At 39.4% G+C, this 14,001-nt stretch overlaps 1 protein-coding gene across 3 annotated transcripts in view; it reads right to left on the bottom strand.

Annotated features, from left to right (window-relative positions):
* The window catches only part of PAK3 (p21 (RAC1) activated kinase 3), a 142,822-nt gene that overhangs the window by 38,006 nt on the left and 90,815 nt on the right, over positions 1 to 14,001 (bottom strand). For all 3 annotated transcript variants that reach the window (XM_069942708.1, XM_069942709.1, XM_069942707.1), the window contains exons 2-3: positions 13,642 to 13,838; positions 5,434 to 5,534 (exon numbers count right to left, since the gene is read on the bottom strand). In XM_069942708.1, coding sequence (XP_069798809.1) covers positions 5,434 to 5,534; positions 13,642 to 13,816 — 276 coding nt within the window. In that variant the 5' untranslated portion in view covers positions 13,817 to 13,838. The remainder of the gene's footprint in view (positions 1 to 5,433; positions 5,535 to 13,641; positions 13,839 to 14,001) is intronic.

Genomic DNA, 14,001 nt, shown 5'->3' with positions numbered 1-14,001 from the left:
ACAAGACTAAAATGCCCTATTTGTCAGAGCCAAGAGCCAAGTGTCTAACATTCTGAAAACTTTTGCCCTTCATTGATTTTAATGATTGCTACTGTATGTCTATGTGGTGATTTTAATGTTTGCTTGTGGACCTTAAACTTATTTCTGAGTGAAACTCCATGTCTTTGCTGAGGACTGGAGGTCCATCAATGTGCACAAAGTGGCATCAGGGGGAGCTGGATGGTGTGTATTTTTATCTAGCAGAAGCAAGACCCTCAATAATAAGCTGACCCCTGAGCTGACTTCTTTACAACAAGGGGTTGTCTTATGAGATTTTGATTTGCCTTTTTCTGGATCAACACAATTTAAAAAATGCACTTTTTATGTCTGGTGTATGGTTGACCCAGTACAGAGCCTAAAAAGTGACTATATTGAATATAGTGTGATTGATGAACACCAGGTATTTCTCCTCTGTAAAATCCATTTTTTGGTCATGAGTTGAAAGTCATACAACTATGTAAAGTACAGTCAGTACTTAGCCATCAACCACAAGTCTGGTGAAAGTTTGGGAGCGCATTCTTACAGTTATCAGTCCTGCTGATGTGTGCACTTTCCCTGGCTCCTTCCATCAAATAATATTGTGTATGACGGTACATAAAAATATAACTTAAAGGGGCCTTTTGTATTCTAGCCGATAGAAATACTATTACAGCTTCAAAAAGCTACAATTTGCTGACATTTTTTTTTTTAAATCCTTGACGTCTGCATATTACTTGCCAGCAATTTTCTGTTGGTGGATTGCAGAGAAAGGCAATGGAGTAAAGCTAGATTTGCATTTTAAATAGCAGCTATATACGCTGTACAGAATGATGCATACATATTTACTGGCAGCATTGCTTGGTGATGCAGTACGTTTATGTGGACATGTGTATGAGTCACACTCCTAATACAATGCATGTTACTTTGTTCTCTGGGTATGGTTTATTTTATAAGATGCTAGGTCTCAAGCTATATACAGTTTGTCACGTATATATGGTTTGTATTAGGTTGTGATGTGACTCTGTAGGCTCAGGTAATGGCCACTGTTATGAGACCCTGGATGCGTCAAATAAGTATAAAGGGCCAGAAGTACAGGCTAAAGTCACTTAAGTTCGTTCCAGGCCATTGTTCAACATCTGAACTCTAGCTTAGAGGCATAAGAATCTGATAAATACACTTAAAGGAATATTTCGATCTGATAAACTGATTTTGCTTTAATATGTACAATCACAGAAAGAACCCTTTAAAGTAGCTGTAGTCTCATAAAGTAGCGTTACATACAATACTTTCACTGCAATTATCAAAAAGATACTAAATGTCCTTCAAGCCCCACCTGGTGGCTTAATGTCTGTGTTAATCCAGAGGAAGGCAAAACAAAGCTATTAATCTTATCATAAAGGTGGTAAAACTCACTTTTCTGACTTCCTTACCTCTGCTTTTCCATGTAGAAAATAATTCCTACACCTAAAAATGTTGTTAATGTGCTTGGTACTCGATATTGTGTTATAGAGCAGGAAAAGCTGTGCAAATAGATATACAGTGGTACCTTGGTTTAAGAGTAACTTGGATTTAGAGCGTTTTGCAAGAAGAGCTCACAGTTTTTCAAAATTGTAACTTGGTTTAAGAGCATTGCTTTGGTTTAAGAGCTCCCTGTACTGGGTGGAAGTGAAAGTCAGGGAGGGCCATAGTCTGCATAGCGGGCTTTACAGCCCTGTACGCTGACCCAGGAAGTCTTCCTCACCTTCCAAATCATAGCAGATCAACTTCAGGCTGGGGCATGCATCAGGGGACAGGCTGTGGAGGTAATCTCTTCATAGCTGTAACCTCTCTCCCCGGACAGAGCGTGCTGCTATACTGTGCCCATATCTGCCCTGCTCATTCTTTCCTGCAGTCTCTGTCAGCCCTTGTGTTTCCCATCCTCTCCATTCCTGCTATTATCTGCCTGCACTTACACTAATCTATACACACTGCTTCTATAATGTGCCTGCACTCACACTCAGCTATACACACAGCTGCTATAATGTGCCTGCAATCACACTCAGCTTTACACACTGCTGCTATAATGTGCCTGCACTTACACTTAGCTATATACACTGCTGTATAGAAAAGTTTCTGTCACTGTCCTCCTGCACAACTCTGTGATTCTCACTTCCTGATTGGTCCATGCGAAACACACACCCCTTTCCCATTGCTGTCATGTGACCACACAGACCTCAGACAGCAGCCCTGCTTCTCTATTCTAGCCTGTTGTACTACTCATTATGGGGATCTGCAGCTCCATCCTGTATCTACAAACTGCTGCAGTTTTTCCTGTTTTTTGCACTTACTATACATTATACACCCCATGCTGATTGCTATACAGTACAGTAACTTAAACTATCACATATTCAGCTGTTTGTAAATGTTTGTTTCATTTGATTTACATGTTATTAAGAATTTTAAAAAATCATTATTTTTGGGGTGTGGAACCGTCTGCATATCAATGATTCCCTATGGGAAAATTTGCTTTGGTTTAAGAGTTACAAGCACGGTCCCTGAACAAAATTATGCTCGTAATCCAAGGCACCGCTGTATACATATATTTTTATGTGTGAAAAAACATTCAGTATCACTTAAAGGGGTTGGCCACTTTATAGTAAATCTGCTTAGTGTACAGTATTAGTAACTGTATTCACTTACTGACAGCAGCCCCCCTGTTTGCCTCATAAAGCTACAATTAGGCTCCCCTCCTCTGGGCTGTGCTGTCCTGCTCTGTGGTGATTCTGTCTATAAGATGGATGAGCATCTGACCATGCCCCGCCCAGTGTCTACCATAGGCAAACACAGGCTCAGTGTTGGACACTTGGAGGCGGGGTATGGTCACCTAATCCTCCATGTCGGCCATCTTATGGAGAGAATCACCACAGAGCCATGCAGCACAGCCTGGAGGAGAGGAATCAGAGTTTAGCTCTATGAGGTACACAGGAGGCTTCTGTCAGTAGGGGCTGTGAGTACATTCACTGATACAATATACTGAACAATTTTACTATTAAGTGGCCAACCCCTTTAATGATGCATGTTTATTCTGACTTAAATGGGCACTGTCACTACAAATAACTTTTGACACGTCAGACATGTAAAAAATTTGGATCACAGCTGATCACGGCTGAGACCCGCTCTGATCAGAAGATACAGCTTACTGCTCATTTTCTGATAGACTAAGGCTGGGTTCAAACTAAATTTTTTCCATTGACTTCCATTGTGTACGTTAATAAAAAAACAAATGCATTTTAAACAATCAAGGGAAAAACGGATCAAAAAGCACTAGAGATGAGAAAACCTCGAGCATGCTCGAGTTCATCAGAACCCGAACGTTCGATATTTGATTAGCTGGGGCTGCTGAAGTTGGATAAAGCTCTAAGGTTGTCTGGAAAACATGGATACAGCCAATGACTATATCCATGTTTTCCACATAGCCTTAGGGCTTTATCCAACTTCAGCAGCCACCGCTAATCAAATGCCGAACAATCGGGTTCGGATGGACTCGAGCATGCTCCAGGTTCGCTCATCTCTAAAAAGCACACAAATGCTTCAGTTTTTTGCAAAAACGGATTAAAAAAACGAATGAACCCATAGCGTGAACCCAGCCTTATGTGGAATTAAATTAAGTGGAATAAGTGGCCAGTCGAGAAGTGGATCGCGGTCTGATCCATATACAGATATATCTCCTGATCAGAGTGGGTCTCAGCAGTGAGACTCGCTGTGATCAATAACTTTGTCTGATGATATGTCAAAAGTTATTTGAAGTGACCGGAATTCTTTAAAGAAATCATGTTTATTCTGGATTGAAGGAAGCAACCTGTACTCCTAAGCATGGAAGGATCATAGATTGTGCATTTAATACATGACAAGTTATAAGGAAACCCTACAAATATATACATTAATCTGCTCAACTCGTCCGACTCTGCAACATGTCGGTAGATTAGATAGCATTTTAATGGTTACAGGTTCTCTTAAAAGGAAACCAATTAGCAGGATTGTCCTGATCTAGTTCCCTCCAGCACCGTATATAGCTACTGTGCAGCTCACGGCACATACCGGCCACGGCTGCAGCCATAGCTTTAGTAAGGAGAAAAGAAAAATTTTATTCTACCGCACAAGACTAGGATAGTGACGGCAACTAGTCATCTGGGTGGGGAGCCGGCTGTTACTAGTCACCGCTCTCTGCCTTTCAGTCTGCTACTCTGCAGGCAGAGAGACCCATTAGTGGCCTGTCTGCCTGTCAATAATCCCTGGAATGCGTACCAAAAGACAGAACAGTGACTAGTCATGGGCGGCTCCCCTCTCCTGGCTTCGCTCGGCAGAATAAAAGTACTTTTTCTCCCTATTAAAACTACTGCTGCGGCCGACACGTGCCGCAAGCTCCACAGTAGCTTTATACGATGCTGGAGGGAAATACAGGATAATCGTGCTGATTGGTTCCCTTTTAAGTTCTATCGCTATAAAAACCTGCATATTAATTTTCCAACACTGGAAACTAAATTTTTAGTAACAAATAAGGAAGTAAAAGTACCAATGATTTTTGATCTGTGCATGGGCACAGAGTTACAAGCTGCAAAAAAACACTTTCTTGTTCATAGGATTAGACTGTGCTACATCTGTGTAAGTCTGTATCTCCTTTAAATTTTGCTGCAGTTTTACATGGGCCATAAAAATCTGGTCTACTCTAGTAGTTCTATGGAGTAGCATATAAACAATAATCAAATATAAGATGCTATACTGACAGCTCCCATATATTGTAATGACTGTATGTAACTGTGCCCTCTACTTATATAGCCATATACAGCATTACATATGCCATTATAGACTTTCGTACGGTCTTTCGTTAAAGAAACAATTCCTTCTTTCTTATAAGGCAAGTATTCACAAGGCAGGAGAGCTGCAAGATTAAAGACAATACAGGATAAGTACTACATTATATGCCGCTACATAACACTGATCTTTTTTATTCAGAGATAATAATAATTTTTGTTGAGAAATATAATACAAACTCAGCTAAAATAATCAATGAATGAGTCTGGAATCCTTTTTCCAATGTTTTTACTTGTGTTTTTTTTTTTTTTTTTTTTGTTCTTCTCCAAGCTCAACAGGCTATACGCATAATGGCTCATAAAATGGAGGACAACATTTTCATATGGGAGCAATAATCTGTGAGAAGAGCAAAAGCCGCTAAATCCACATGATAAATCCTTTACTGGGTCTACTGCTTGCCATAAACCTGTCACCTTCCTCAACAGCTACATTATTTTTGCACTTTATGGAGAATGCTACATTGCATTGTATATTCCTCCCCTGGACTCCAGCTGAAGATAGCGCTATAAGTGTATGTCTCTATGGCTCTCTTGGACTGACAGCATGTATATCAACGGTACTCACAGTGAATTCTCCCGTCACAGCATCAAAGCCAACATGGATGGTGTGCTCAAAGTCTGAAGGGAGGGAGATCTCTGGGCGTTCCTTCTCTTTCTTTTTGTTGGCTGGGGACAAAATGATAATACCATATTAGTTTCGAGAACAATTTTACTACAAACCCGATATCTTCTCCAAGCATAAAAAGAAATAAAGCAGGTGCAATATGTTACTCCTAGGTGCCTCATTGTGTAACATAATCATACTGTATACTTTTGAATGGCCTTAATAATCTAATTTTACCTGTGCAATATTTATATGTATTGCTCTCTCCATCATCTGGATCTACAGCCCCCAGGTAATTTCCGCTCCTTTGTCTAAATATATATTATACTATGTGTGTATATTATATATTATACTGTGTGTGTATATTATATATTATACTGTATATATATATATATATATATATATATATATATATATATATATATATATTATACAGTGTATATATATATATATATATATATATATATATATATATATTATACTGTGTATATATATATATATATATATATATATATATATATATATATATATATATATATTATACTGTGTGTATATATATATAGGCTAGGTTCACACTGTGTTCTTGCAATCAGTTTTTTTTCATTCATTTTTTGAAAAAAAACGGATGAAAAAAACTGATTCATTTGTTTGCATCAGTTTTGATCCGTTTTTCCATTGACTTCCATTGTAAGAAAAAAACAGATGAAAATGGATCATCTTTTTTAAAGGACGCAAAAGTAGTGTCCGTTTGTGTCCGTCAAAAACAACGTATCCGTTTTTTTTTTTTTTTACAATGGAAGTCAATGGAAAAATGGATGCACACAAATGCATCAGTTTTTTGCAAAAAACGGATGAGAAAAAAAAACGGATTGCAAAAATGCAGTGTGAACCCAGCCTTAAGCAGGAGCTAAGCTGCAATTACAGGTCACCACTGCTACACAGTGAATTAATTAATTAAAAAAGTTTTACTGCTAAAAAAAATGGTAAAACACGGATGCCCTCCCAAAATTTGAGGAATCACATTTTTTTTTTACTTAAATTCACCCCATAAATGATATTTTGGGGGTTCAGTCATTCATTTTATGTCGGATTAAAAGATGCTTTTACAAAGTACACCTGCTCCTGAAAAAAACAAGCTCTCACATGGCCCGGTAGGTAGAAAAATGACAATTGGCCCAGCCATTTCAGGCTCTGTCCTTAAGGTGTTAATATGCTGGGGGTCTGATAGTGGGGTGTGTAATATGCTGGAGACCCGATAGTGTGTAATATGCTGGGGGTCTAATAGTGGGGTGTGTAATATGCTGGAGACCCGATAGTGTGTAATATGCTGGGGGTCTAATAGTGGGGTGTGTAATATGCTGGAGACCTGATAGTGGGGTGTGTAATATACTAGGGACCGGATACTGGGATGTTTAATGCTCCTTTTGTGTTGTTCTGACTGTAAAATTCTGTGTGTGGGGGGGGCAAACACTAGTGACAAGCCACACCCATCAAACCACACCCATAATAGGCCACACCTCAACACAGACCACACCCACAATAAGCCACACCATTTGTTGTCAACACTAAAGTGTCCAAAAGTTTTCAAATGTTGGCAACTATGCTGGTGACCTATCCTGAAGGTAGCTAATGTGCACCTAGCCGGTTAAAACAGGAATCATTATTTATTGTTTTAGTGCTAACTGGTATGCAGCAAGGTTTAAGTCCTACATTATTTCCTATTTTTAGGCCGGCCCGTGAATGAAGAGTCGTTTTACTGTAAAGCCTGCTGTTTGGATTGGCTGGATGTAGGTTGGAGCAGGGGCAAGCGGAAACCTCTGCTGTCACATATTTCAGGCAATTACAATAACTATTACAGCTTTTAGGTACTATTTTATGGATTGTAGAAAATAAAAACGTTAACATCTGTTAAGACATTCCTTGACCTCCATAAGGAACTTTTGTTTCCTCCCACTGTGAAAAGTATCACAGTACCATATCTGACTATGTAACAAGACTGGAGGAGATCATGTGCATAGCTATAGAGCGGTGTTCACACATTGTGACTGTGATGACATGGTGGGTTCAGCTGAGTGTGTAAAGGGTTCTTAACATCTGCATTAAAACAAAAATGTTTACATTCAGCAAACATTCTTCCTTCTGGGGGAGAACTAATTTCTACTTTTTCTACATACTTCTTTCCCATGAAGCATAGCCTTAAAATAAGTCTTCATACACCACTAGATTTCCTTGTACTACATCTCTCTCCTATATAAGCAATTACTGACATCATGTCTAATATTACTGTTTAGAGTGTGTGGGTGTATGCATTTATACAGTATGTATATCATCTGAGAATTAAAAGGAAAAGTCCAGCCAATCCCAAAATCTGACAGTCAGTAGAGGAGAAAATAACAAGCAAGCACTGCTTACCTCACTCCGTGCCAGAGATGCATCACTTGACTGACCCCAGGACGCCTGCCGGGAGGTCATCGCAACTCAGGGGGGGGAAATGCCTGTCCCAGCTGATGGACTGGCCGCTCAGCCAATCAGTGACTGGATCGGTGTCCCGCTCCAGTTACTGACTAGCTGAGCGGGCAGTTAATCAGCTGGGTTGCAATGTCAGCTCTGCTGGAAATCCCGAATCCCGGCGGGGGTCCTGGAGTGGCGATCCAATGCTGGAGAGGCACGGGAAGAGGTAAGTTGATATAGTTTATTATGTTTCCCTCGTGTTCTGCAGTTTAAAAAAAAATTCTGCAGGCCAGACTTCTTTAATGCCAAACTTTACTTCAATAACCTGGTGTTGACAAGACTACTTTATGTTTTTGTTTTTATAATATGTGGTTAACTAGGTTATCATAATTTTGAGTACAATATATGACATTTATAATGGTTAATCTAAATCATGAGCATTTCTTCACTTTCACAATATTTGGAACAGCAGTGTGTTTGAGTCAGTTTTCCTTTCTGGTATATTCCACTGTGTATTCTAGGAGTTAAAGCTGTGCTTTAAGATTATGGTTATGTGAGACTAAAAAGGTTTTGCAGAAAGACTACCACCCTTGCCCATAGGATTTGACTGGTATTGCAGCTTCTCTTCCATCATTAGCATAATGCTTAAAGCAGAGACTATTCTTTTAACCTCTAACATCCCAATAAAGCGTTTTCTGTTGCTCAACCTATTTTATATGCTTTATTAAAGACAAGAACAAATGAAACATGAATGTGCAATCACATAGCCACTGGTGGTGGTTAATACATCAGGAACGTCTGCCCGCCATCTAGACTAACATCTGAAAACCGATGGGTGTCGGTGGAATTGTCGACACAGAAAAATTGTTTTGTCACGTAAGAACAAAGTGATTGTGAAGTGTAAAGTACAAAAAAAGGTAACAAGAAGGGTCTGGAAACAATAAGGGAATTAGGGGGGCATCTCCATACGGAGGGGGGATTAGACTAGAAAGAATAGACTGTGGTTAGCCCAGGCTTGTAATGTCAGTGTCAAGTTTAATAAATAGAAGAAATCACTAGAATCATTAGCATTGCAAATTCTAGATGTTGGATCACTGAGTATATATGGGAGTATATCCATATTTTGTCAAAGGTTGAATGTTTTCTCGCCATTCTTTAACAGAAAAGAGGAAAGGTTTTAGTCAATGAAGTAGAATACAAAATCTCTAAAAAAGACATGTCATATGAAAGTGTGGCACTTCTAAATAAATAAAGATAAATTATTTCATCAAGTGAAAAATGTATACTTTATTGGTACAAAGGACTACAAGTGAGACACACAGATTAAAATCACTTAAAATACTCAAAACAAACAAGGTACCGTGTATGATCGACATGAATATAATACAAAGACCCCCTACTGTAACTATATAAACAGAACTGTAATACACGACGAAGTGAATAAAGACTTAGGGGGACATGTATCATCGTGCGGTTCCGGGGTTTTCGGCAGAAATTACTGATTTGCGCAAATAAAATATTCGCAAATCGTCACTTTCCGACGGGTACGCCAGGGGGCGGGGAGGGGGTGTGAAGGGGGCGAAACGGAGGGCGCGGACTCAGAGTCCGCGTGATTCACCATCCGTTCCGCAAAAAGATACGCCGAAAACCTACTCCAGTCCTCAGCTGGCGTAGGTTTTCGGCGGTGCGCACCAGGGCGCACGGGATTTATGTAGAGGCAGTCCGCCTCTACATAAATATCCGTAGTGCCGGAGATGCGGGGACATTTATAAGTCTGGCGTAAAAAACGCCGGACTTAATAAATGTCCCCCTTAGTTTTATTAGATATATACAGGAAAGAGTGTATTGCCACTTCAAAAGTGAGGTGGTAGATCTAAATAAATAATCAGAAAACAAAAAACGAGTCCCAAATCGGGACAAGGGGTAGCTAAAGTAGTGACTTATTACTTGACCACTAGGTCCCCTAGGAGTGGGCGTCCCCACTGGGGGAGTATGACCCTACACTGGGTAAGTAAAGTGCTAGTATGTCCACTCGTAGTAGCTTGATACAGTATTGGTGTCTAGATAGTCATTACTCCAGTATGGCGTCAGTGTCGCCTGGCGTCTGGATGAGACGTATACAGTAGGCAATAGACAGTGTGGCGTACTGTTTGTTTGTAGTCCAGAAAAATCCAAAAATATGGGATCTGTATGTTGAACACTGGACAAATAGGTGTTGGGAGCATTGTTTGCAAAGATAGATAGATCAGGAGGCGTCCTGGTGAAAGTCCTCCATTCCTGATTGTGTGCCCCGCGCGGCATGCAAGCTCTGGAGTCCACTTGTCAAACGGCATGTGCGCGCGATAATTTAAAGTTTAAGTTACTGCGCGCACACGCCGCTTGACACGAGGACTTAGCCATGTATTACAGTTTCTTTTTTCGTTCTATTTATAGAATAATTTTAAACTGTAAGCACAACATTTGATCTCCTCACCTATGGTGGGACACCTTTGATACACCCTACTGTAACTAGTATAAATGGTAACAAATAATGATAAGAAATTATGTATAGCAAAAAAGTAGCAATGTAGGTGAGATAAACACAAGTCCAAGGGTAACAGAAAGTAAATCAAGAAACCAAAACTAGAATTGATATCACCAAGTATAGGGGTCCATGTCTGGGTCCACCAAACCCCACGCGTTCTGTGACTTTCTTGAGAAAGTCTTGTGTCAGAGACGGAACGTGTGGGGTTTGGTGGACTCTGACATGGACCCCTATACTTGGTGATATCAATTCTAGTTTTGGTTTCTTGAGAAAGTTTCGTGTCAGAGACGGAACGTGTGGGGTTTGGTGGACTCTGACATGGACCCCTATACTTGGTGATATCAATTCTAGTTTTGGTTTCTTGAGAAAGTTTCGTGTCAGAGACGGAACGTGTGGGGTTTGGTGGACTCTGACATGGACCCCTATACTTGGTGATATGAATTCTAGTTTTGGTTTCTTGATTAACTGTCTTTTACCCTTGGACTTGTCTTCACCTCACCTACATTGCTACTTTTTTGCTACATATAATTTCTTATCATCATTATTTGTTGCCATTTATACTAGTGCCAGTAGAGGTCTGTGATTTTAATCTGTGTCTCTCACTTGTAGTTCTTTGTACCAATATAGTATGCATTTTTCACTTGATGGAATAATTTATCTTACTTATTTTTTTAGAAATGCCACCCTTTCATATGACATGTCTTCTTTAGAGTTTTTAGTTTCTGGATTTATCCATGCCATTTTGGGTTGAGCCCTCAAATTATTCATCTTTATCATAGTCATGATTTTTTGGTAGTGCCTTGTCCGTCACAAAAAGTCCAATGAAGTAGAATAAGCAAACTTAGATATGTTAGTAAGTTATGTTTGGAGGGTTCATCTTGAAGGAAAGGACCGAAAGGCTAGACTGCTTGGGGTGTCAGTACCATGAAGGTTTTACAGATTGTACTAATGCCACCTCAGTTATTTTCCAAAAAATTAAATTCCAAAAGGCTGTACTGAGACAACACTCTTAATCCTGAGATCATAAACTTCACCACTCTGTTCCCCTATGATCCACAAATAACCCCCAATGTGGTTGGAAAGACAATTCCAAGTATATTTCCGTTGAGTTCGGAGCAGTCCCTTGGCACGTGCAAGAAAACTGAAATATAAGCTTTTTTAATGAAAAGCAGCCGAGTAACATTACACTTAATGGCAGATACCCCAAATTGTTTAAACATGTGGGTATGATTTACAAGATAACAAGTAATACTCAGAAGACTGTGTGTTCGCTGCTTAGTCTGGAGCGATCAATGTTGAAGGCATTTCCTCTCTGAGAGTCTGTTCCACATCATGGTAATTAAAGGTGCAGGCCCGGCCACAAGTCACACAGATTTAAGACTTCTCCCTGCACACTTCATTTATACACTTTTCATACATAAAATTTTCTCTAGACTATCATACATAAAGTTCAGATACTCCATATAAACAAGTAGCTTGTATTATTACAATGACAAAGCTGATTTATGATAGATAGGAAAAAATAGATTACCAGCACTAACACTTCAATAAAACCACTACAATATCATGACAAGGATGTGTACAACAAATCGTAGATGTTCTTCTAATAGTTCATATTCAATAACAATTGAAAGCCAATATAGTCTTAGGGTCCATTTACACAGAAAAATTATCTGCCAAAGATTTGAAGCCAAAGCCAGAAACAGAATATAAACAGAGATCAGGTCATGAAGGAAAGCCATTCCTGGCTTTGGCTTCAAATCTTTGGCAGATAATCTGTCAGATAATATTTCTGTGTAAACAGACCCTTAAAGTGGACCAAAGACCATGCCCAGCCCCTTTATTGTTCTACTACATATTACACAGCAAATCTGGGAAGTTTCTAACACAACCACATTAAGCCTATTCAGACCACCTTTGAAAGGAGTACTGGAAAAAGAAGACCTTTTCAAACCATCTTTAAATGAAATCATCATAACAATCAAATAGTTGCTAAACTCTTACCGACTTCTGCATGAATTAATAGAACAACCAAATATGCGAAACGTTATAATATATCTTACAAGAGAAAAGCCTCTTTCTTCACTCATTCAGAAATCCCTAACCAGAAAAAAAAGCATCATTCACACTGAAAAGCTAAGAAAAATCAATCATGGGAGAATAGACAGACTATCAGCTCAAAAAGGGTCTGGGTTTCAGTTTGTCTATGGAGATGGTAAGGAGGAGAGTTAGTTACAAAGTAACTAAGAAAGACAGAGGAAGAGAGAGACACACATAGAAGCTGCTCCCCATGTTTATTTTACAGCTTACACTGCTCACTACTTTTCTATAATGTCATCAATGCTGCTGCTAGTTACAAAGTAAGACAGAGGAAGAGAAAGACACACAAAGAAGCTGCTCCCTGTGTTTATTTTACAGCTCACACTGCTCACTACTTTTCTATAATGTCCTCAATGCTGCTACTTGGTGGGTACAATGTATAAGAGACATCACAGCAGTTAGTCCCTACAAAACAGCTCAGGGTCAACTGAAAATTAAAAGATGGACCTGGGAGCAGGGAAAAAGATAATACATATCAAATACAAGATATACATATTCTCACAAATGGCAGCATATCATTAAAGGTTTGTTGACTGTTTAGTGACCATGTAAGGGCAGGGGCTGGAAGAATCACAATCTCTTTGCTTGTATACTGTCTTCAAAATTGCTAACGGGATAGCAGCTAAACAACTGCCCACCATGCCTATGGGTAGACACCATCTTATAACTCTCCCCTCAACCTCAAGTCCAGAGGAGAGGAGCCCTGGCAATGGGGTTGCTAAGGTATATAATGTACTGCATTATTTCACAGTGTAACAGTTCAGTATCATTCTCCAGTCCACCAAGTTTGACTGAAGTGCTTTCATGATATTTGGCTTATTCTGCAGCCTACTCATGATGACCAATGCTCTTTTTCTTTTCATATCATTTAAGATTATTATGTAACACTGAACAACTGTGAGTCACTTCATTTTGGAATTTTCTAAGGATGTGTCTGTCATAGTTCCTAATTCGAACCACATGAGCCTCCTATCCTGCTCTGTACAACACTGAAAAACCATTTAATCCAATACCCATCTAAGAAGCAAAGAAGCAAACTATGCCACTATGGACAGGGCTCTCATTCTCATGTTATATATACACTGATACTTTACTTTTATCCCCTCCTCCTGGGAAAATAGAGCGCAGCCTGGCCTTCTTGTTCTTCTCTTCGGGTGCCATGGGTAGTGGTTTTGAGCAGTGATTTAACGCTGAAGAATCGCGGTTATTACTGTTCATTCTAAGAGGGGGGGCTGGAGGTTTTTCTTCAATATCCACACTATCGGACATCTTCAGCAGTCCTCACAGCCTCCTAGAAAAGAGAACAAATAAAGAATGATGATGAAGTTACAAAAATTTCACAGAGACAGTCTATATAAAAAATATGTACACAATTGTTCCAATATAGTACAGGCTCAAAAAGTATACAACATTTCAGTATTCATGTGGCTGGGCTGATCCAGAAATCAGTAACA

This window comes from Dendropsophus ebraccatus, chromosome 10 (assembly GCF_027789765.1).
Source record: "Dendropsophus ebraccatus isolate aDenEbr1 chromosome 10, aDenEbr1.pat, whole genome shotgun sequence".
NCBI classification, from domain to species: domain Eukaryota; kingdom Metazoa; phylum Chordata; class Amphibia; order Anura; family Hylidae; genus Dendropsophus; species Dendropsophus ebraccatus.
This window is presented reverse-complemented; position numbering and strand designations above follow the sequence as displayed.